The sequence below is a fragment of the Egretta garzetta genome, unplaced genomic scaffold (assembly GCF_000687185.1).
Source record: "Egretta garzetta isolate BGI_Z169 unplaced genomic scaffold, ASM68718v1 scaffold252, whole genome shotgun sequence".
NCBI classification, from domain to species: Eukaryota; Metazoa; Chordata; class Aves; order Pelecaniformes; family Ardeidae; genus Egretta; species Egretta garzetta.
Window position 1 is genome coordinate 1,265,184 of NW_009259028.1, and position 20,781 is coordinate 1,285,964.

Genomic DNA, 20,781 nt, shown 5'->3' on the forward strand with positions numbered 1-20,781 from the left:
CAGGGGCCCCGCAGCCCCCGCTGCCAGCCCCTCGACGCCTGCACACAGTACAAGAGACAACAGCTTCGCCAGAGACCAGGAAATATTACAAAGTTTTGTCTTAATTTTGACACTTTTTTTGCCCTCTTGTCTATGATGGCTGCAGTGGGAGGAAGAGAGTTTGTGAAATGCTTTTTTCAGTTTTAAGGCATAGAGCTGGGAGAGGCTCTCTTCCTCCTCCAGGGGTGAGTCCTGCAAGGATTGCTGAGGTAAAACATCTGTAAATCTGCCTGAATTGCCCTGACTTCTCTAGTTTTTTTCCCATACAGTGATAGTTTTACCTCGTCCATGCATTTTCGCAGGCTTTTTTACTGGTTTCTGTCCCCAGATGTTTGAGGAAAACTAGATGATTTGCTGAAATAATCCTGGCCCAACTCAGTATTGCAGTGATATTCCTCACAATCTGGAGATTTGCAGCTGTTGCGTTAATGCAAGCTATCTTGAATGTAATTGTATATATAGCGAGGACCCTTTGATCTGATAAAATTAATGGAAATCACATTAGATAAAGCTGCTCCATAAGCTTGACTCTAATACTCGGTTTCGATTATGTAAAAAGCTCTTTTGAACTGACCCACCTTCTTTTTTCCGTTTTCCGTAATTAAAGATCCTTTATTTCCACTAGTTTGCTTCACTGCTTAATAATCAACGACATTTCCCCATCCAGTAAATTTAAATGCTTTTCCATATACCTGCCACTAATCTACCTGGGACGTCGCATTTCTGAGAGGATTGGTTGTGTTGGGCTGCAGGAAAAAACGTTTTCCCCAGGCATAGCGTGGGCCATCTCATGCTGAGCGTACATGCAAGCTAAATTTAATAAAGTGCTGGAATAAACCACCCCTTTTGCTGCCACATGGCCACATTTACAAGGAAATTGAGGTGGGAGGTCAGTTTTCACTTAAGCTCAGGTTGGAGATGCCTGTTTTTTTAAGTGGAGGTCTTTTAATCTCACTTGTCTGAGGGGTGGTAAGAAATTTACATTTAAATTGTCCAGATCAGCTTCTTATTTGTACTAGGTTGTTGGACAAAAGAAATTTCTTAGTCTTCCATATCCTTCACTGCTTGATCTAACCAACCATAGCATAGGCTGCTTCTTTTCAAATATGGGCATTGCTTCTGACTACAGTAATTGTAATTTGCATTGACGTTTCTTTCTCCTATATCAATTAGAATATGGTTCAAAATGACATGGAAAACGTGTTTGTTTGGGCCTTTTCCCCCAAAGAACAGCTTCTCGCAAAATGAAATCTTTTCACTTTAAGGCTGGATTTACCAAAGTTGGTCTAATCAGAAATGTTGATGTTTGTTAAACCTTTCAAAACATTAGGAATTTCCCTTGCCTACTAAAGCAGAACACATATTTGCTTGTATAGTGATTTAAAAAAAAAAAAAAATCACACTGACAACTTGTCAGAATACATGCTGAAAATGCTATTTAAAACAAGTGTTAATAAGACCTAAAGTTCATATCAAGACTAAATTGGATTTGAATTTGTGGGATTGGAAGTGCCATTAACTAGTTATTTAATTTCCTTTTTGATTGAAGTATGCAAGACTCAGTAGATGCATAATTGTGAGTGAAATGCAAATTAGAGATATTAGCAGAAATCATATTTTTAAAAAAATACTTGTTTGACAATTAATGCTGTGATCTTTTGATACACTGACAAACCTGATGAAGTCTGGGATATTTTCTTGGTCGACTAGTGTTGTTGGGTTTAAAAAGCAACTGCTGCTAGGGACTGATGGTCAGTCAGAAGAAGTGTTGCAATAAGGGGGTGCTAACGTGGGTATGTATAATTAGCATGCAAGTGAATGAGTCCTTAAAAACAGAAGGAAGGTGGAAGAAGAGTCAAGGTTTTCCAAGAGATTATGATATTTTTGTGTTTTACCCATTAGTCGTTTGCTCTAAGCTGTAGCACATGAGAACTTGCTAAGAGCATCGGAAGTATGAAATGCGCAGTTGTAACCAGTCAGGTTTGCTGAAATCACGGTTTTAAATTTCAGGTTTTCCTTATCCTTGCTTTAAACTGGTTTTCCCATTAATCCAAACCCTAAAACTCTTTCTAATCTCATTTCTCCTTTTGTGTATATTGCTGTGATCTCAGAACAAGCAAAAAGAGTTTTCAGTGCAGCACTGGGAGGAAGTTTGAATAGCTGCTGTGGCTTCCGTGTAATCTTTGTTCACAAAGTTGCTGCAGTACAGCCTGAAACGAAGTTGTGCATCTTGAGTAGATTGGCTGGGTGCTGACACATACAGTAGCATAAAAAGAAATAAGCAGCACTGTGACACTTGCTGGATAAAAAGAAGGATATGTATTTTCAGTTGGAGCTCACCTCTTGCCAGGCAAATGACTTCTACAGAAATGAAGCAGCATCTAGGCAAGGAGGAAAAAAAAAGTTCCTCTTAAAAAATTAATGCATAAAATGTTGAGATAGTGCAATGATGTGTCAAGTCAAACACCCTGCGCAAGCACTTGTTTTAGCAGCATTCACGTAGTGGGTGTTGAAGTAGTATGAAGTGCTCTACTGTACAGTGAAGAACTGAAGCCATGAAGTATCAGAAATAAAATGCCACTCCCCTCTTTGTTCCTCCAAAATGTACTGGCTTTTTTTGAACTCCAGATTATCTGGAAATATTCAGTTTTGAGCTGTTGTAGGTTTCCTGAATACAATAGCTGCTGGTCTGTGTGACCCTTTAGTATGGTTTATCACTGCCTGAGGCAAGAATGGAAAAAAAAAAAAACCACCACAGTGTGAATAATATACATAAACCAAGAATCAATAATGTATTTGTAAAAAGAGTAAACTAAGTAGATTAAATAAGCCTCACACAGTATCTTGCTTTTTCACCCAACCTGCCCTATAACTTCTTTCCATATATGTCTTTTGGGGAAAAAGATAAAAGAACATCTTTGTTTCCTTTTTTTTTTTTCCCCCACAAGGAGCAAGTATATGTACTTCCAGCTGATTTTCTTTGTGTTCTTAGGAGATCTTTGATTTCCCTTAGAGAGGAGATAAGAACTGTGCTTCAGTAGAAATAATGTCAGATTATTTTGTTTGTTCTTGTACGTGTATGGCCTTCACCAAGTACTCTGTTGGTTTTAGATAATCTGGCTAGGTCCTTGGGTTGCATCTGTCAGAGCAATTGAATGTGGTGGAAGTGATTTAAAGGATAGTGCTGGGCTGGCAGGGCTGGCTGTTTTCTTTATGTGACTTTGTATATTTGTCTGTTGCCTATGTATGTTTTATTCCTCTGAAGCTTCTCAGACGTTTTATACTGTCATCCCCCTTCCTTTTGCTGTGGTAGCTTGTCCTCCCTCACGTCCTTCATCTAAACATGTATCCCCAAGTCCTTGTACTTCTAACTCCTGTCACAATCTGCTGCCTGTTCTAGTTGAAATACTGAGAGCTCCAGCGAAGCCAACAGCGCTGATGCTGTCTCTGCCAAATTCAGCCCTCCTCCCCAAAACCCTGCATGCCATCTTGCAGCAAGAGGTCCTGTGTTCCCTCCCTCCCTCTTGTCCTCTTCCTCTACCCCAACCTGCTGCACTTCAGTGCGCTTTCCTGGATCTCACTGTCTGTGCAAAGACCCTGGCAGTAAGAAGAAAAATGAAGCCTCTGATAGCAATTTCTTCCCCTTCTCCCCCTGCCCAGCCTGCAGTGGCAGATGCATTAGTAGGCATCAGGGACTCCAGCAAGGAGAGGCACACCAAGAATATCTCAACTTCAGGCGAGCCTTCAATTAGAGTTTGCAATCAATTCCAAGATGCATTTCCATAGGGATCCGGCTTTGCAAGGTCCACGATGGTTATTTTATTGCTACTGCTGAACAGCAGATCTCTGGATGCTAGGCTTTCTTCAGTGCTTAGGGGCACTGCGTGTCACGGAGGGCCTGAGACAGTGTCAGTAAAGGTTTAGCATCACTGCGTTGGACCACATTTTTTAGAAAAACTACTAGTTTCAGGTGGAATTTGGAGAGGGGTGGGGCGGGGGTGGTTGTTTGGGTTTTTTTAATCTCTTGCAGCATTAGCAAGGCACTTCAGGAAGGTAGGATTGATTCCATACATATGTTGCTTATCTAGAGAACAACAGGGCGACTTTATTTAAATCAGCAGGTAGAATAACTGTTTAACCTTGTTGGAATTGTAACTACAATGAAGCCACTATCCCATTGCTGTTCAATTCGGTGTATGATGGGAGATTTCACAGTTGACTAGTGCTTTAGACTTTGTTTCAAATTACTTTTGCTGTATTATGTTGCCACCCTAAAAAACCAACTTGCTATATATGGATAAGTAGAAGATGAAATACTGCACATTAAGGAGTTCATGTACACTTCGAAACCTCTTTCAATTAACGTTTCTCTGCACAACACTTGTTTCTGGAATAGCAGTTCCGGATACGGTGTATAGTGTGTTTTAAGGAGAATGATGTACTTGAGCTCATGAGCAGCTGCATACGTGTGCCTAAACGGCTGTGTAATTTACGCAAACGTTGCATAGGCGCTCTCATAGGTAGATTGTATAATTGCGGAACTACCTGTGTAAGTGTATCTCTCGCTTGCATTTGCATTCTATATACTTCCTCTTGCCATATGGGAATGCTAATTGACAGAGAAGTGAGATCTTCTCTCTTTCAGTGTTGCGGTGGTATCTTTCTGCTGTTTCCCCTATTATGCTCAGCTTGAAGCTTTAATGTTCCACATGGGCATTAGAAATACCTCGACAGACAGAAAAGCTCCATCACGTAGCACAGTAAACAGCACGGCTCTGAAGCACTTTGCTTCCCAGCGAGTCTGAGTATTGCTTTCTATATTTTTTTAGAAGACTGTTAGAGAACGCATTTATCCATGATGTGGTCTCCCTGTAAGCTTACTCCCTATAAATGCTGGGAAAGAATGAAACCAAAATCTTGACTTCTAATAAAAATCTACTGACTGCTGCAGAAAAGTGACATTCTTGCAAATATGCAGCTCCGGCAGAGTCCTGGTACAATACCTCCTGCAGTAAGGAGTACTCTTGGGGAAGCTCTGTTCCTCTTCAGCAGCCCAAGTGTAAATGCCTTTTCAGTAAAACTTTTCTGTTGTTGTGGGTTTTTTTTCTTCTCCCAAAGCTAACAAATATCAAACAGGTTTGTAATCATAAAATCTAGTTTTTCTTTAGTGGAATCCTAATACCTTGTGAGTGCAAGCCTCTATCTGCTCACATAACCTAAATAATTATAGTGTATATTCAGCTGACACTTTTAAGACAATTATATGGCAGGTATTTTCCTGATGATATCAATGTAGCAGAGTGTGAAGTGAACCATGGTATGGTATCGTGTGTTTCAGAGAAACAGCAATGACGTGGTTTTTCTTGCATCTTAGTCACCTTCTTGTAACTGACCTTGCTTCGACTGCAGCCGTAGCTGAGTCCAGATTTGCAACTTGTACAGAAAAAGTGGCTGAGTTGTAGATGATGAAGGTGGGTTGCTGTGCTGATCGGACAAGAGACCAGTGTCAGTCAGCACAGCAGTGAGCACGCACAGGGCATCTTTTCTGACAAGCCGAGGCTGAGCCAGCCCTGCTGTCAAGAGAGCCACTGCATCTCGGCCTGCAAACTGTCTTGGTTATGCTGACTTGCATGAGGTCTGTAATGTGCCCTGGTGCCAGCGGTGACTCCGGTTGACTTAACCAGGGATCACCGAGTTACCCAATGCACTTCTGTGGGTGAAGAAGAGCTCTCCGTCATTTTAATACTTTACCTGCTTTGCATCACTGCATCATAGCAGAGACAACCTGCTTCTTGCATTAGTTGCTAGATGCTTATTTTGGGTTTCTTTATCAACCATCTTCTACCAGCTGCCTCTTTATCGTGTCAGCGATCGAATGCAATTGGCAATCATTCTTCAGTAACTGTATGTATTTTCCTGTTGCTGTTGAATTTTTTCACTCAAGGAAAATGAAAAGGCATGTTCCTTGCTTGAGAGGAATTGAGACATGTAATGATTTCTTCAGAAGAATGTTTTGCTTATGCATTTTGAAAATTTCTCATTTTCCTTTGATGTTTTATGTGCATGCTAATTAATTACTCTAGCATAGCCCATAGTCTATAAGGGATACAGTGGGATATATGCGGAGCTTTGTTTCCTGGGGTAACTGGGGTAACAGAAAGGTTACTGGCTTGTCAGAGTGCTTAATTTCACTGTCTTTCTGAGAGTTACTTTTTGAGTGGATGGGCAAATAAGGTTCTCCCTAGCTAAATGAGTTCAATAAGGCAAGGTAGGTTATTTAGCAAAAGATTCATGGCTCTTCTCTTCAGTTTTCAATGCAGCTGATCCAAATGAGGGTACTTCCTTCCCAGGTTGCCAGTGTTCACAAAAATGATCAAGCTAGCAACTTGGCTTGTTTATCTAATCACCATGTGATCTTGGTTATATTAAAAAAAAAAAAAAAAAAAAAAGAGGAGGGGGGTAGGGAGGAAGCTCAAAAATAGTGACAGCCTAAGCTTGTTGGTAGAATACTACCAGCTGTGCTTCTAAACAGGGCAGATTTATCATGGTAATGGGAATTAACCTACCATGAGTGATTTCATTTTGACTACTAAAATATACCTTTGACAAGATGATTATATGGGATTGGTTGTAAGATTATACTGCTAGTTTCACAACCGAAGGACAAGTGAATGTATTGAGTAACCCCACCTCAGGCGTGCTGGGCTGTGCATCTCATTTGTTACCTTTTATTGTCGTAAAGTGATAAGGCTGAAGTGTTATGATTAGTGTGTTGTCGATAGCTAGCCTTAACCCACATGACCATAATGAAGCTCAGGTATTCACGTCTGTTGTGATTCAGAAAGCATTTTTAGCCCCAAAAATAATACTGGGTTTCAGAATAAATGCTTAGTGCCTCGTTTCTTTTCTTTTTTCTTTTTTTTTTTTTTTTAAATAAACCTGGGAAAAGTCTGTATTTTCCACACCATCTGGTGCTGATGATTCCCATATAGTAAATACTTGATGCATGGTGGAAATACCCTGTCATGCTGACTGCAGAGGCGGCTTTCGGTACGCTTCTACAGTGTCAAAATGTGACTGTTGAGCTCCTATTTGAAAAGCATCCTTTATATATTATTAAACATCAATGACAAATATATAAACTAAATAAATGAAAGTTATTGCATTTTGACAGTCATGTTGATTAAACAATGGGACTCGGGTTTGATTTTGGAACGCAGGAACAGTCTGTGAACTATCGCATCTTGATATATGCACAAACATGCCAGTGTAGATATTTTTCTAAGAAAGTATGAGAAACACATAATGAGTATTTGTGTTGATGTGCATTTGGTTCTTTTCATGATTTGCTTCAAAATGAAACCATTAAAACTAGCAAATAAGAATATTAAGATTGTGATGAGCCTTTCAGAAACTGTAGAGAAGGGAACATATTTTAAATGAAGAAAAACTTGTCTAGCATTTAGGCTTTGCTAACAGAAAAAGACGCAGACCTTTTTTTACCAGGATAAGTTGATTTACGGAAAACATTAGGCATCTCAGTTAAACTGACAAATTATAACACTTATCCCTGCAGCTACTGCAGTGATTTTCTGGATTGACATTTGCTTGTTAGTATTATAACCCAACTGATGTAATCCGTTATCATCATCTTCAGCTGTATCCTATTAAAGGTTGATTATTTAGTACTTATGTTTTGTTAATGGGCTTTTCATGGGGAGGTGGCATTACCTGATTGTAAGTTAGACGTTTTTAATATGATGCAGCGCTGGTTTGAGCACAGTAAAAGAGACAGATAAAGCTACCAGCCTCTCTGTACAATTTGGGAGTCCCTTAAATAGATTTCTATTAATTTAACCTCATAAAAACCTTGTTGCACTGTTATTTGTTGAAGAACAACTGGTATACCTTTCTCGGGTACTGCACAGACAAATGAGGCATACAGTAAGAGACGCTCATGGTAGTGCGAGCGTTTCCCCTGCTAAAGCACCCCAAGCACAAAAGGCTGAGCATTTACACTAGAGCGTCTAACAATAGGGAATTCATCGCATATTTTCTGTATGTTGATGAAACAGCAGGACTTAGTTCTTACCAGTTGCTTTCCAGGGAATAAATACAAAGTGTAAGGGGAACTTCAACATGTTTATCTACAGTTACTGTCTTTCCCAGTTTTCCTCCACAGTCTCCTCCTTTAAAACAGCCATTTATTTTATATGAGATTTCAAAATAATTCTGCCAAACCTTATCATGCCTTCTCTGGAAAATTATGGCCTCAATGACTGCGAGAACTTGCACAGTGTACAGCATGTTTCAGCAGCCACTTCTCAGGCCAGTGTTACAATTTCCAGGAATAAGGTAGTAAAGTCCTGGAAAGAGGTGCAGAAGCTCATAAGTTTGAAGACCTTTAAAAGCTTTCATAGGCTGTCACTGTGGGTAATATCCGTGCAAGGGCATACCAAAAGCAGTGGAGTTCAGATGAGGTGTATTTTATGTGATGGTAGTAGGGTGGGGTTTTTGTAGTGGGGAGTATGAAGGCATAGTCGTTCATCTTAGGGAGTGAATGTAGCGGTATATACATCTACTGGCAACACGCAAAGAGGAGGAGAGGAAGTTTCTAAGTTACACAGTGGCTTGACCGATGCTAGTACACAAGTCAGTGTTAAAGCTGGCAATCACTTTTCTAAAGGTGTATACAAAGGCGGCTGTCCTGTCTGGAGTGGCATTTTAGCTGTGAAGCAACTGGGCAAAGAAGCGAGAGCTTCCTTAACAGTTTCCAGGAAAATTACAAAGATTTTGGAGTCACAAGCATTTCTGAAGACACAGCTGTGATAGTCTTTTCCCATATGACCAGAGGGAGCCTTTTCCCAGAGGGACAGGCATGTGGCGATGGTCAATACTGACGTGCTTTCAGGAGTTGGTAGTGTTGAACAAGCAGAGCAAAGCTCGGCCCTGGCCATGCATGCGGGTGAGATTTCTCCTTTACCCACCATGTCTTTCAAACCATGCAGGACTTTCTGCACACCCTCGTTCCTACTGACTTACCAGGCTTGCACCCACTGTAGCATCAGCTGTAACAAATGAAACTGTACTTTAAAGGGAGGCTCCTGAACTGAGAGGGGTGCAAGAGGTGGCAGATGCTCGCTTCTAGGATGTGCTGTACTTCAAGGGTTGGGAGTAGGACCTGCTAATAGATGGTGAGATGTGATTAGTGGGCACTGCAAAATGCAGAGGCCTGAAGTAAAATTCCCCCCTTGCTGAAGCAGCTCTTCAGGAACCAAAGGTAACTTCCACCATTTCTGTGGCGTAGCAGGATTTGTCATCAAAATGTTGGCTTTGCCACTGGAGGATGTAGGAAGCCTGGTCCAAGATAGAGGCCTGTGGGGGTAGGTACATGCTTCACCCCACACCTATCCATGGCATATACAGCCTGACAACCCTCTCTTTTTCTCCAGCCAAATAAACCCAGTGAATTCCTATGGAGGCACTGCTTGGCTGTACCTTACGGCTAATGCTTCTTTGCCTTTTTGTGCCCTTGTCCTTTTCAGTATTCTGGAGGAGTGCTCACTGCAGTAACATGGGCCAGTGTCACTCTTATTACTTTACCTGTTTTATCTTTTGTGAAATTGAGCCTTTAGCCAGAATTGCCTGAGCTGCTGCTCCAGCAGTCGGTTAACTGTGAGGCTCCTCGAGCTCATTTCTCTCAAGTAATTTGATTCCCACGTGCTCCCTGAGATTGCTTTTTCCCTGAAAGTGGGGAAGGGGGATGGGGGTGTGTATGAGAGCAGACCAGAAATGTTATGGCAAATGTAGCTTAGAGATAAAAACAACGCAAAAATGTGTTCGAAAAGATCCCATCTCACTTTACCTCCCTTTAACCTAGTCCTATAAACCAAAATGTTTTTCTGGTTGAGAATCGGAGACACAGGGCCTTTTGTCCTGGTGCAGGGTCTGGAACAGGAGGCTAAATTCCATCCTGCTTCTGCATAAAGTCAATAAGGTAATCCTTTCATTAAAATGACCAGAAATGTGTGCAAAATACTAATTAGATTTTTGGGGTTTTGGTAACTGGTCATAAAAGGCTTCTGTGGATTTCAAAATACTTTCTGAAATCACACACAGAATTCAAGGCTCTTTATTTTGGTTGTTGAACTGTTTCCTTTACATGGTGGTTACTTAGGAGTAATTGAACACCAGTTTTCTAGATAAGCTTCTATTTAAGATTGGTTAGTATGGCAGCAGTTTTCTAAATAATGTACAACTTATGGAGAGATTCTATAAAATCGCCGGGGTTTTTGGCAAATACCCTGCTGCAAGGGAGTGAAAAGCAAGCCTGAAAAGTGAATCTTGCTGAAGGGAGAATTGTTCTGAAAATAAACCATTCAGTGCATAAACAATAGTATATCAGTTGTCTGAAATACGCGTTTCTCCCTCTGCATGGTGTTCATTGTATGCCCAGGCAGATCTACCACACTCAGGGTACAGAATTTCTGTTACAAAGTCCTGTTTGTTAGCTAAGATATTACTAATTTAAGCAGACAGTCTGCTTAGAGTTCTGGTTTCATATATGATGAAAATAAGGCTGTTGGATGTCCCTGCTTTTGGGTTTTGTTCATTAGTTTGTGTCATAAGACATATGCCTTGATGATATCGGCAGCATTATTAAATGTCATAAGAATATGTTTTGCCAGTGGCAATGGAAATGTCCACAGTAACACTTGTAGGACCTTAGCTAATTTTCCATCTTGGAACTGGAAAAAAAAGATTTAAAAAAATTTAAAAATATGCTTTATTGAGAAATGCATGCAAAGGAAGCACATGCTAAATGTCAGTATTGCTCAAACATTGACTGTTTTACTTGCTACTCTTGCTGGATAGTTGTCGTCCATCACTTTGAAACAGTACATATGCTGCTGAACAAAATCCTTGCAGAGTCCAGTTACAGGGAGTAATGGTTTTGGGATGTGACTCAAAGAGGGTGGAGGGATTTGAGGGGTTTTCTGTTTGTGTGGTGGTGTTTGTTTTTGTTTTTGTTTTTTTTTTAATCTAGCAGTGCACGAGTTTTTGAAAAAGGGTTAAAGAAGGTAGGAGTTTGGAGGATAATGTGCCAGGTCGAAAAGTTGGATGCATATACTAATTTTTGCAGTGTCTGCATTTCAGTTTATGGTGTGAGGGGTGATGTGTGATGTAAAAAAATGCTATATGTAGGCAGCTGTATTCCAAATTTCATGACTGTTTCTGTCTAGCCCCATTGCTTGCTTGTACACTGCACTGTGCCTGCAGCTCCACCTCTTCAAAGACTCTACTGTTAATCTAAACTACTGAGAACTATTCATACAGCTTGTGGGATTTTATTTTTAATTCCTCCCAAAAATTATTTGTTGCCCTCAAGTTAGGATCTTAAAGGAAAATTAAATCAAGGCTGCCTAAGCAATGAAAGCATCTTTAGATTTGATAGATAGAGACCATCAAAGCAAAAAGTCTGTATCCCTGGAAAGGTTTCTGATATTGTTTAGTGCTGGGAGGAGTTACTTATTGCTAGTGTATCATGCAACATCAGGCCTTAACTTCATATGCTTATGCTTCATGAATTCCTTAATTTCCAAAGTCGTTTGTTATATTTTAGGTCATAAATTAAGAGATTTCTAACTCAAACATTTCTATCCTTATAAGGCCTATGGCATTGGGGTCATAGTGTTGTGTAGTTTTGCTGACAGACGGATTAAAGAAAGCAAGGCTTTAGAAAGCCCTTATGCCTTAAGAAATGTCTGAATTTTTCTTGCATGCCATGAAACGTAAGCCTAGTATTTGTTACTGTGATCTATGTGTTACATTGTGGCCTGCCTAGTATGACACATGTATAGTGCTCTATTGTTTCTACTTGTCTTGAGCTGTGAGGCTTTCTGAACTAGAGTTTGGAAAAAAAAAAAAAAATCCAATAAAACATCACTGGCCCTATTTTCAATCTGTTTAGCTGGGGAAGAAAGTGACTGATGCTACCTAAAACCTTTATACAAATCTGAAGAAAGGAGTTGACCAACTGTAATCCTGAAATAGTCCAAAATGGGGGAGATATCCGTATTTTTGTTTTCTTGTATGTATAGAAAAATGTGTACCTCTTTATTTATCTCTCATTTTTTCTGTCTTTAGGTTTTCCAAATGAGCCTGCTGCTGTCATTGCCCTTAACACTATTAAGGAATGGTTAAGCAAGAATCACAGTGAGGTATGGAATAAAATATAAATTTCCTAAATTTCTGTTTGTCATGGCCTTTGACTGCAATACTGTGAAAAGAGTAAACATAGCCTCAAAGTCTTTTATGATTTATTATTTAGTCTTAAGACCAATGAAATCAGGTCAGGACAATATAGCCAGGGGAATATTGTTATATTTAAAAGCTACACTCGTGTTGAAGGGAAATACCTTTGTTTGAAACCATACTGTGCGTTTCCTGTGCATTGTAATCTTTCCTGGCAAAGTAGAAGACTATTCTCTTCCTAAGCTGTTTCTGAGCGTCAGAGTTTTCAGGTAATAATGAGGAGATTCTTGGAAAGGAAATGTACGGAACAGTTGTCAATGGAAACAGCCACTAAAGGTCAGTGGTGTTCCTGGGGTCACTTTACAGTAAAGAGCTGTATAATAGTATTTTCCGGTTTTGTTATTTTTTTGGTTTGCTTACAGTTAAGTGTTTGTTTTCCCTGGAACACTCACTAAATATGTGATGCAACTGCGAATTTTTAACAAGAGTGGTCTTCTTCCAGTGACAACACGATGGTGATTATTTTTACAAGACAAAAAATGCTTTCAACAGAATGATCTCCGTATCTCCCCTTTTTAGTTTTTGTCTTTCTCCGATTTGAATTCGTAGCAGGCTGATAGTTCCTAGTTTTGAATTGGAGAAATGCAACAAAGTAGTGACAGAACACATAAAATAATCATAATGTCTTAAACTGAAGATACGCCTGTTTCCTCGTGATGACAGTCAGCGGATTTCAAACAGCTAGAGTTCTTCAGTATTTCTGTCTGAAAACGTGTAACAAAGCATCCAGTGGAGAAGCACTGGGTACAGGGACATAATTAGTGGTCTTTTTCCTCTAGCAATATATTCAGGGGGCATTTTTGTCATGAGAATCAGATACGTGAAGGTATGAATTTAGCAGTTTTCTGTGGTTTGTTTTTGTTTTTTTACCAGCTTTGAATTGAAAGGAAATACTGTGTTGAGATTTGAAAGGTAAGTTGAGGTTTTCAAACCTGAAGGTACACTAAGGACTGCGTACTTGTTTGGACACTGGTTCTTTGTAGCACTGAGCACTTCGTAGCTTCCTGTGACTAAAAGACTTGAGCAGTGAAGCAGGAGTTTTGGATGGGCAGCCTTTGTTAACACTACAGGTGCTTAAGTGTCATCAGCCTAGCTCTAGGCATATAATTTTGGGAATCTAGTCTGTTAGTATATAATTTTAACCCTTAAGTGTAAGGCTAGAACCTCTATGCTGGTTTATGCTGGTTTGCCATCTTGTAATTTCTCTTTGTTGCATTTTTAGTGCATAATTTAAAAAATAGGCTAAAAATCTTTTCTGGCTCCAAAAGTAAGCTTTTCTCCCTCAAAAGATGAGTATATATTGTGTAGACACCTCTTAATTACTTTTCTTTTAGTGGTATTACAAGAAACCTGACTTCATTTGGTAGACTGCCTATCAAAAGTGTAGAAGTTTTCTCAATGAAAACTCTTTTCTGAAGTATTTTGCTCTACAGTTCAGCCATTGCTTCTCAGCTATAAGACAACTTTCACTTTCAATATGCTTTCAGTCTTCCCTTTTTTCTCCTTTTTCTGCTTCTGGCCTGGAAACTCTCACATGCCCTGTGCATCACCTTTCCCTTTTAGTTAGTCTGTTGCTTCCACATTTTTCTGGTTCCTTCCACAGACTTGTTCCTCCCCTTGTCCTCAGAAAGCTCCAGGTCTGTTTTGGAAGAAGACTTGAGGTTCCTAGCAGATAGTGATTGAGGTGACAGTGTTTGCCATACATGTTCGTGATTCTTATATGAGTTATAATATTTTTTTATGTATTTTAACATGCATTTGCAAAACGTCACTGTATTTTTGTTCCACACAGTTTAGTGTAAACTATGAAAACTACATATGCGTGATTCCTCCTATGTTTTTTTTGCAATCTACTGGCTTGAATTCTAGGCTATGGCATACTAGCATGTTTTACATGTCATAAATAGGTCAGCAGCAAAATAGAAATACTTAACAATTCTATTGAAGGTAGCAGTAACTTAGGCAGCGAAAGGGATCTTTGAGAAGCATGCAGTTGTTGGGTTGCTGTTGTTTAATGTGTGTAGCAAGGTGAAGCACAGTTCATCTGGTTCAAATGAACTGACGTAGCTCTGTGCCAAGTGTCAATCTGATACGCTTTATATTGTTTACGCTTATTCCCTTGGATTAGGTTTTGGGCTCTCAGTAGTAATAACACACATCACCCAAAACTTTTCCCAAAGTAGCTCATCATACGGCAACAGAAGTGAAAGAGACTTTCTGTGTCTCAACAATATAGCCTCCTCTTACTGCAGATATGATATAGTCCTTTCTATAAACTTCTGTCATAAAGATAGAGCAACTCCCACTACACCCACTGGATATTTAAATTCACACATTCTAGTCTAGGAGCAAAACCCCTAACGATTTGCCAGGAGGCCAGCTCTGCAGAGGGCTGCCCATGTTTTACTCCTGATACTGCTAACCAGAACCGCTCCCCAGACGCTGGCTGCGCTGTCAGAATGAGTCAGTGTGTCCTGCTAACAGCCTCTCCTGAACAAAAGAGGCCTCCTGTGCTTGGCTCTGCCAGAGCTAAATGAATCAAAGTCAGCTTCTTCCCTTCATTCCTTCTTGTGCAATCTGCCTTGCCTTTGAGAAATCCTGTCCAGGTTCTGCTCCTTTAGTTTCAAAGATGTTTGGCAGCCACTTATCCCCTTGGTAATGCTTGGTACCAGTTGTCCTAAGGTCTCAAACTCTTTGAGTGAAGAATGTGAACCGACTGAATGAATTCAAGAAGTTTTAGTGCAAGATAGAGACCAAAATGACAGCCTGCTCACGAGGAAATTTGCCTGCATAAAAATACACTTGGCAAAACCAGATAGGTGAATAAGATGGAAACCGGACAAATTTGTAAAGTCTTCTGTGTGCTCCACAGTAGCAGTGTCTTATCTGCCTTCCTGCATCCCAGGAAACTGTGACAAATCTGTGAAAGATAAGGCAATATTGTTGTTTTCTCCTCTCTACCTTCCTGTAGTACTTCTCTCCTTTGATGCTATAATGAAGATTTTATCCACACTGATACTAATTCAAAATATAAATAGATCAGTGGCTATATTCCTTAGTTAGCCCGGGGGCCTGAAAATATAACGTACATTACTCTGTTCTTGCAAGCTGTGTTAGAGTCCAATGAAGTTTCCTGTCACAGTATTTACAAGAAAAGTGATTTGCATTTAATAAAAGGTTTTCTTATCCAAGTCCATTGTTGTGCTTGACCCCTCAGGTGTTTGCATAAAAACTTATTAGCATGCTTAACTCTGATGTCGCTCATATGAATGTCTCATTACCATGCAAATGGAGTTAGTTCCTTTCTGAGGTTAATTGTTACAAAGCAACACAGAGAGAGATCTATTGTAATTTACTGAACACAGAACACCAGCTAGGCAGGGCAGCAGCCATCATAGTCTAGCAGCCTAAAACTTAACTACATGAAGTCCGCTAGGGAAAAAACCCAGCATTGTAAGTAATGGTTTGGTCTTCGTTGTATGTTACACACAGCACTGTTCTGGTCTTGAAACGCAAGTCTTAGTCAAACTAATTTCTGGCCATGTTTTACACCAAGGTCTGCTGACTGGCAGCCAGAGGGCAAATCTAGTTTAGGAGCTGGTAAATGGTGTTATACTGTAAGCGTAGAAATCCCTTGGAGCAAACGCACAAGAATGGCCCCAGTCAGCAGTACTGGGTTAATTTACTGCAGACCACCTAGGCTATCTCTTTAGCAAACTGCATTTTCACGTTTCACAAAGTGCTCTAAAGGTTTAATAGAATTCTTCAGAGCACAAAATAGAATTGGATCCCACCCTTTAGGAAATTATACACTGGGATTCATTTGAAAATGCACATTAAGCTCTTTGAACAGTTCAGAATGTTTCTTTCTGGGATAATTTGGCAAGGTTTGAGATATTGCCACCTGATTTCCCATAGCGGTATCACAGAAGAATTGTGACACCTTTAAATACTGGACCCCTGACATTTTGGGGGGCAGTGGGGAGAGGGTCATGTTTGGTTTTTTGTTCTGGATATCTTCAAACATTTGCACTATTAGAAATTATTATTTGCTTTTACTTCAGTACCATGCTATGTTTCTCAAAAGGGTGAAAATCAAAAAATGCTCAGTGTATGCATTACCTTATGTCACTGACATGGAAAGCCTCGGGACTTTTTCAATGCTCAAGAAAAGACTTTAATTTAACAGCACATTTAGTTCAAAGTATTGTTCTCTCTCTTGCACAATATATCACAACATTTATTACGCGCCCCTGTAGAACAACAAGGAAAGTGTGATTGCAACGTATGTCCATTGAAAGAACTGATTGTCGTGGTTTAACCCCAGCCGGCAATGAAGCACCACACACATGGCATCAGGATGGGGGAGAGAATCAGAAGAATAAAAATGAAGAAAACTCATGGGTTGAGATAAAGACAGTTTGATAGGTAAAGCAAAAGCAAAGCAAAACAAGTATTTCATTCACATGGGCAGGCAGGTATTCGGCCATCTCCGGGGAAGCAGGGCTCCATCTTGGGCTTGGGAAGACAAGCACCATCACTCCCAATGCACACACACACCCCCTTCTTTCTCCTTCCCCCAGCTTTATATGCTGACCATGACATCATATGGTATGGAATACCCCTTTGGTCAGTTGGGGTCAGCTGTCCTGGCTGTGCCCCCTCCCAGCTTCTTGTGTATCCAGCAGAGCATGGGAAGCTCGACCTAGTCCAAGCACTGTTTAGCAACAAATAAAACATCTGTTATCAACATTCTTCTCATACTAAATCTAAACCACAGCACTATGCCAGCTAACAGGAAGAAAATTAACTCTGTCCCAGCTAAAACCAGCACACTGATCCAAATTAAAAGCACATAGATGGAAAATAAATCAACACATTCCTGATTCCTTTTCATTAGAATCACTACTGAAGAGAGATTTTTTTTTGTTATTTTGCCTGAAGTACATGATATTTAGGTTCTTGTGTTTTAGCAAGTAGTTATGCATCATCCCACTGCCAAAAAAAAAAAGTGCATGTTTCCAGCAAAACAGGATGAGCAAAATTCTGGTACAGGTGAAATTTGTGGAACTCTGTTTTCAGTGGCGGGGGGCAGGATCACATTTGCTATACTCATGACAAAAAATTTCAGGAGGAAACACCTGGTTTGTCAAGTTAGGCATACCACAGCATGGGCACCCTGCACCTGTGCTTTATTTTGTACTGTGCTTTGTCCAAATGATGGCGATATTTTCCATTACTGAGATAGTTAAAGTGGAGTCACCTTTCCTGTGCGCTGATTCCCCTACGCACTTGTGCCTTGGTGGCACACAGGGGTTGGGGTGGCCTTGCCTCACCAGTGGGAGCGGTGCCTACAGGAGAGCAAGGAGAGCTGAGGAAATGCTCTCTGCAGTGGGAACCGTGGATGATACTGGAGGGACGTTTATTCTGGTAAAAGCTGCATGAGCAGTTGTGTTTTGAAGATTTGGGAGGATACGTAGGAATCCGAGGAAGGAAACATCTGTGATGAGAAAGCAGAGCTTCAGGGATTATGCTGGTTTCTTTGTCCTCACAGAGCTTGTCACCCTGATGCTGGTGTCTCCTCCCGGTCAGGAAGGGCTAGAGTAGGGCAGTGAGGGAGCGGCTTCCCCAAATATAAGATGCAGCTGAGAGGTCCAGCAGGACTTAAACCCGCTGTGCTCAGGGTTGGCTGCCCAGGCCTAAGCCAGCTTGAAGCATCTCGACTCAAAAGAGTTAATGTTGCTGAATTAAAACAGCACTGGTCTTAGGTGCCTGAGGGCAGACGGGACTGCTGCATGGGCTGGCTGATAAGGCACAGAACCTGCAGGAGAGCCATTGGCCTCTGCAGGGGTATCTGTGTGCCAGGCAGGCTATCCCAAGCACCTAAAAATGGTGTCTAGTTTGGAGAGAGGTAGATGTCCTGCTGGACGGCCACTGCCTGGGAGGACAGAGCAAAGGGAGTTGCTGCTGTTCTCTGCACAGGGCAGGGTGGTGCAGGTGTGCCTCAGTGAGCTTTTAAAAGCACTCAAAGCTTATTTGGGGGTAAACACGATCACAACTTTGTCTCATGTGCAGCTATCTGCAGGTAAGCACGCCACCCCATGGCATCCATTGGGGTACCGCGTTCGTCTGGCAGTATCTATGCTATGCAGTGTTATGTTACATAGGCATATACCTAGGAGGTGTAAGACAGCAGGGTGGGAGCTTTCCTCATGTGTCTCCCTTCAAAATCAGGTCAGGCAGCTAACAAAAAGCTCTGCTTACCTCCTGAGCCCATGAAAACATCGGGGCAACCCAGTTTCAGTGTTTCTGTAGACTGCTTGCCTGAAAGATTATTTAATTTATTTTTTTTTTTTTCATTTCTCCTTCCCCCTCCCTTTGGTGGTCTCAGCAACCTAATTTTGGCTCTTCATTCTTCAGAGACAATTAAAAGTGGCATCTTGAGATGAGGTCTTGTCTTTATCTCTACAGAAGGATGCAGATGGAGACGGTGTCATGGAAAATGTTGTCTGATGTAGTTTCCTTTAATGTAACCTCAGTTACATTCCCCTAGGCAGAACAACTAAGTTTCTACGTTTATTTCAAAAAGGAGTGGATTAGCTAGCTGACAATATTTAATTAAAGAAAGCAAATATTTTTTACAAAAAATGAACTCATGCAAACAAATCCCCCTAAGATAGTATTACTTTTATTTTTGCTTGGGTAGTTTTCATGCTTACAGTTTTACAGTTGTCAACAAAACTACGCGTAATTTTGAAAAAAATATTTGTATTTTTGTCTAAGGTGATATCTTTTATGACAAGTTTGGGCCTGCAGTGACATGTGTTTATTTTAAAGTATATTTATTACCCAGAAATAAAGCTCTGAAAATACAGGTTTCGATTGAAGCCACTGACAGATCCTCAAGGACAGTAAGGGTGCCGATAAAAATTCAGGCGGCTATTTTGGTAGCTCTTATATGCCAGTATCATTTGATTAACATAATCGCCTCCCCTCCCCCAGCACTGTTCTCTTGGGTAGGTTAAAAAATGATCTCCTTTCTATTTCTACATTCCAATTAGGTGGTAATCATATGCTGCTCTGATTGAAATGAAAATCAGCCATCATGCCACTGTCATCTAGCTGAAGTCGAGGAAAAAATGCTTTTCAACTTGTACAAAATTAAAATGATTTACTCGCTCTGTGTAGCTGCTCTCTCACTGGGCTCAAAGAGATTCAGTGCTGTCCCCAAAGCCCAAACCTAACCATCATCCCAACAGACAAGTCATTTTCTGAAATGATAAGTAAGCTGCCAAGGCAGCGGTGCTTTCTTGTCTGTTCTTCAGACTGCTATTCAGGTAGAAGGCTGATAAAGCAAAGCAGACAAAGCCCGCATTCATTACACGCGATACTTTATTTATTAAACTTAAAAAGCTTTTGTTATTTTTGATACAGCTATTGAGAGAAAGGCAGGAAGGCATCCCCCTTGGAAAGAAATGCAGGAGCTCATGATTGCTGTGAATGGCCCATGTGACCGATGTCCCTCGTGACTGGTTTCTGAGTTACTCACTTGTGACCCAAATAAAAACGGGGGGTGGAGGGGGAAGAGTTGGAACCATGGCTTCCCGTCACCCCTTCCCCTCAAATGTATTGAGGATCAAGGAAATCTGCTTCTGTGCATAGTATAGATGTTTTCAATGAATATGTCTTTGTAAAGGTTTACGTATGTATGTAATACAGGTAAATAATGACTCCTCTAACTCCATTACAGCTAATGAGTGTCACTAATACAAGATGGGTCTCTGCATGGGTTCTTTTGTGTTTACAGTAGTTAACTACCCAATAATTGAAATTTGTCAAAGCATTTATTCTTTTTATCCTTACAATTTAATAGCAGTTATGATAAGAGACCTGAATAGCTTGAAAATTCTACGGGTGAGTTGCTAAGCTAACAAAATTGTCACTAGTTCAGGGTTGAGATTTTGTCTTGTTTCTTTGTTTTGGTTTTTTTTTTACTCCTGATTTCTGTACATTTGGAGGAGCCTGGGTAATTTAGTGAGCTTTGTGAAAAGACCTTAAAAAATAAATAGAAACAACATTACATTTTTTCTTTCCTGTTACTTCTTGCATGACAAAAAAGATAATGATAACACCCTTTATTTCAGTACTGGCTTTCAGCCAGAAATCCCAATAATTTCAACTGGCTTGTCAAATCAGCCCAATGCAGAAGAGGTCCAGCCCTTGTTTTGGGAAGATTCAGTTATTGTTGCTACCCTTCTGGAGTCTCTTTCTTTAAATTGGCTTGTGCTCCTCACCCCGTGGGTACATAGGAATAAATAGACAAATAAATGAGGAATAGCAATCCATGTAGTTCTAGTGAGATTTGTGGATAAAATACTTCATGAGCAACATAGAATTTGCTGTTATGGTCTTTGTTTTGCTTCTGAG

The 20,781-nt window shown here is 40.5% G+C and overlaps 1 protein-coding gene across 1 annotated transcript in view; it reads left to right on the forward strand.

Annotated features, from left to right (window-relative positions):
• MACROD2 (mono-ADP ribosylhydrolase 2) overlaps nucleotides 1-20,781 on the forward strand; it is an 892,593-nt gene that overhangs the window by 617,331 nt on the left and 254,481 nt on the right. The window contains exon 9 of the mRNA XM_009634665.2: nucleotides 12,187-12,260. Within this exon, the coding sequence (XP_009632960.2) occupies nucleotides 12,187-12,260 (74 nt within the window). The remainder of the gene's footprint in view (nucleotides 1-12,186; nucleotides 12,261-20,781) is intronic.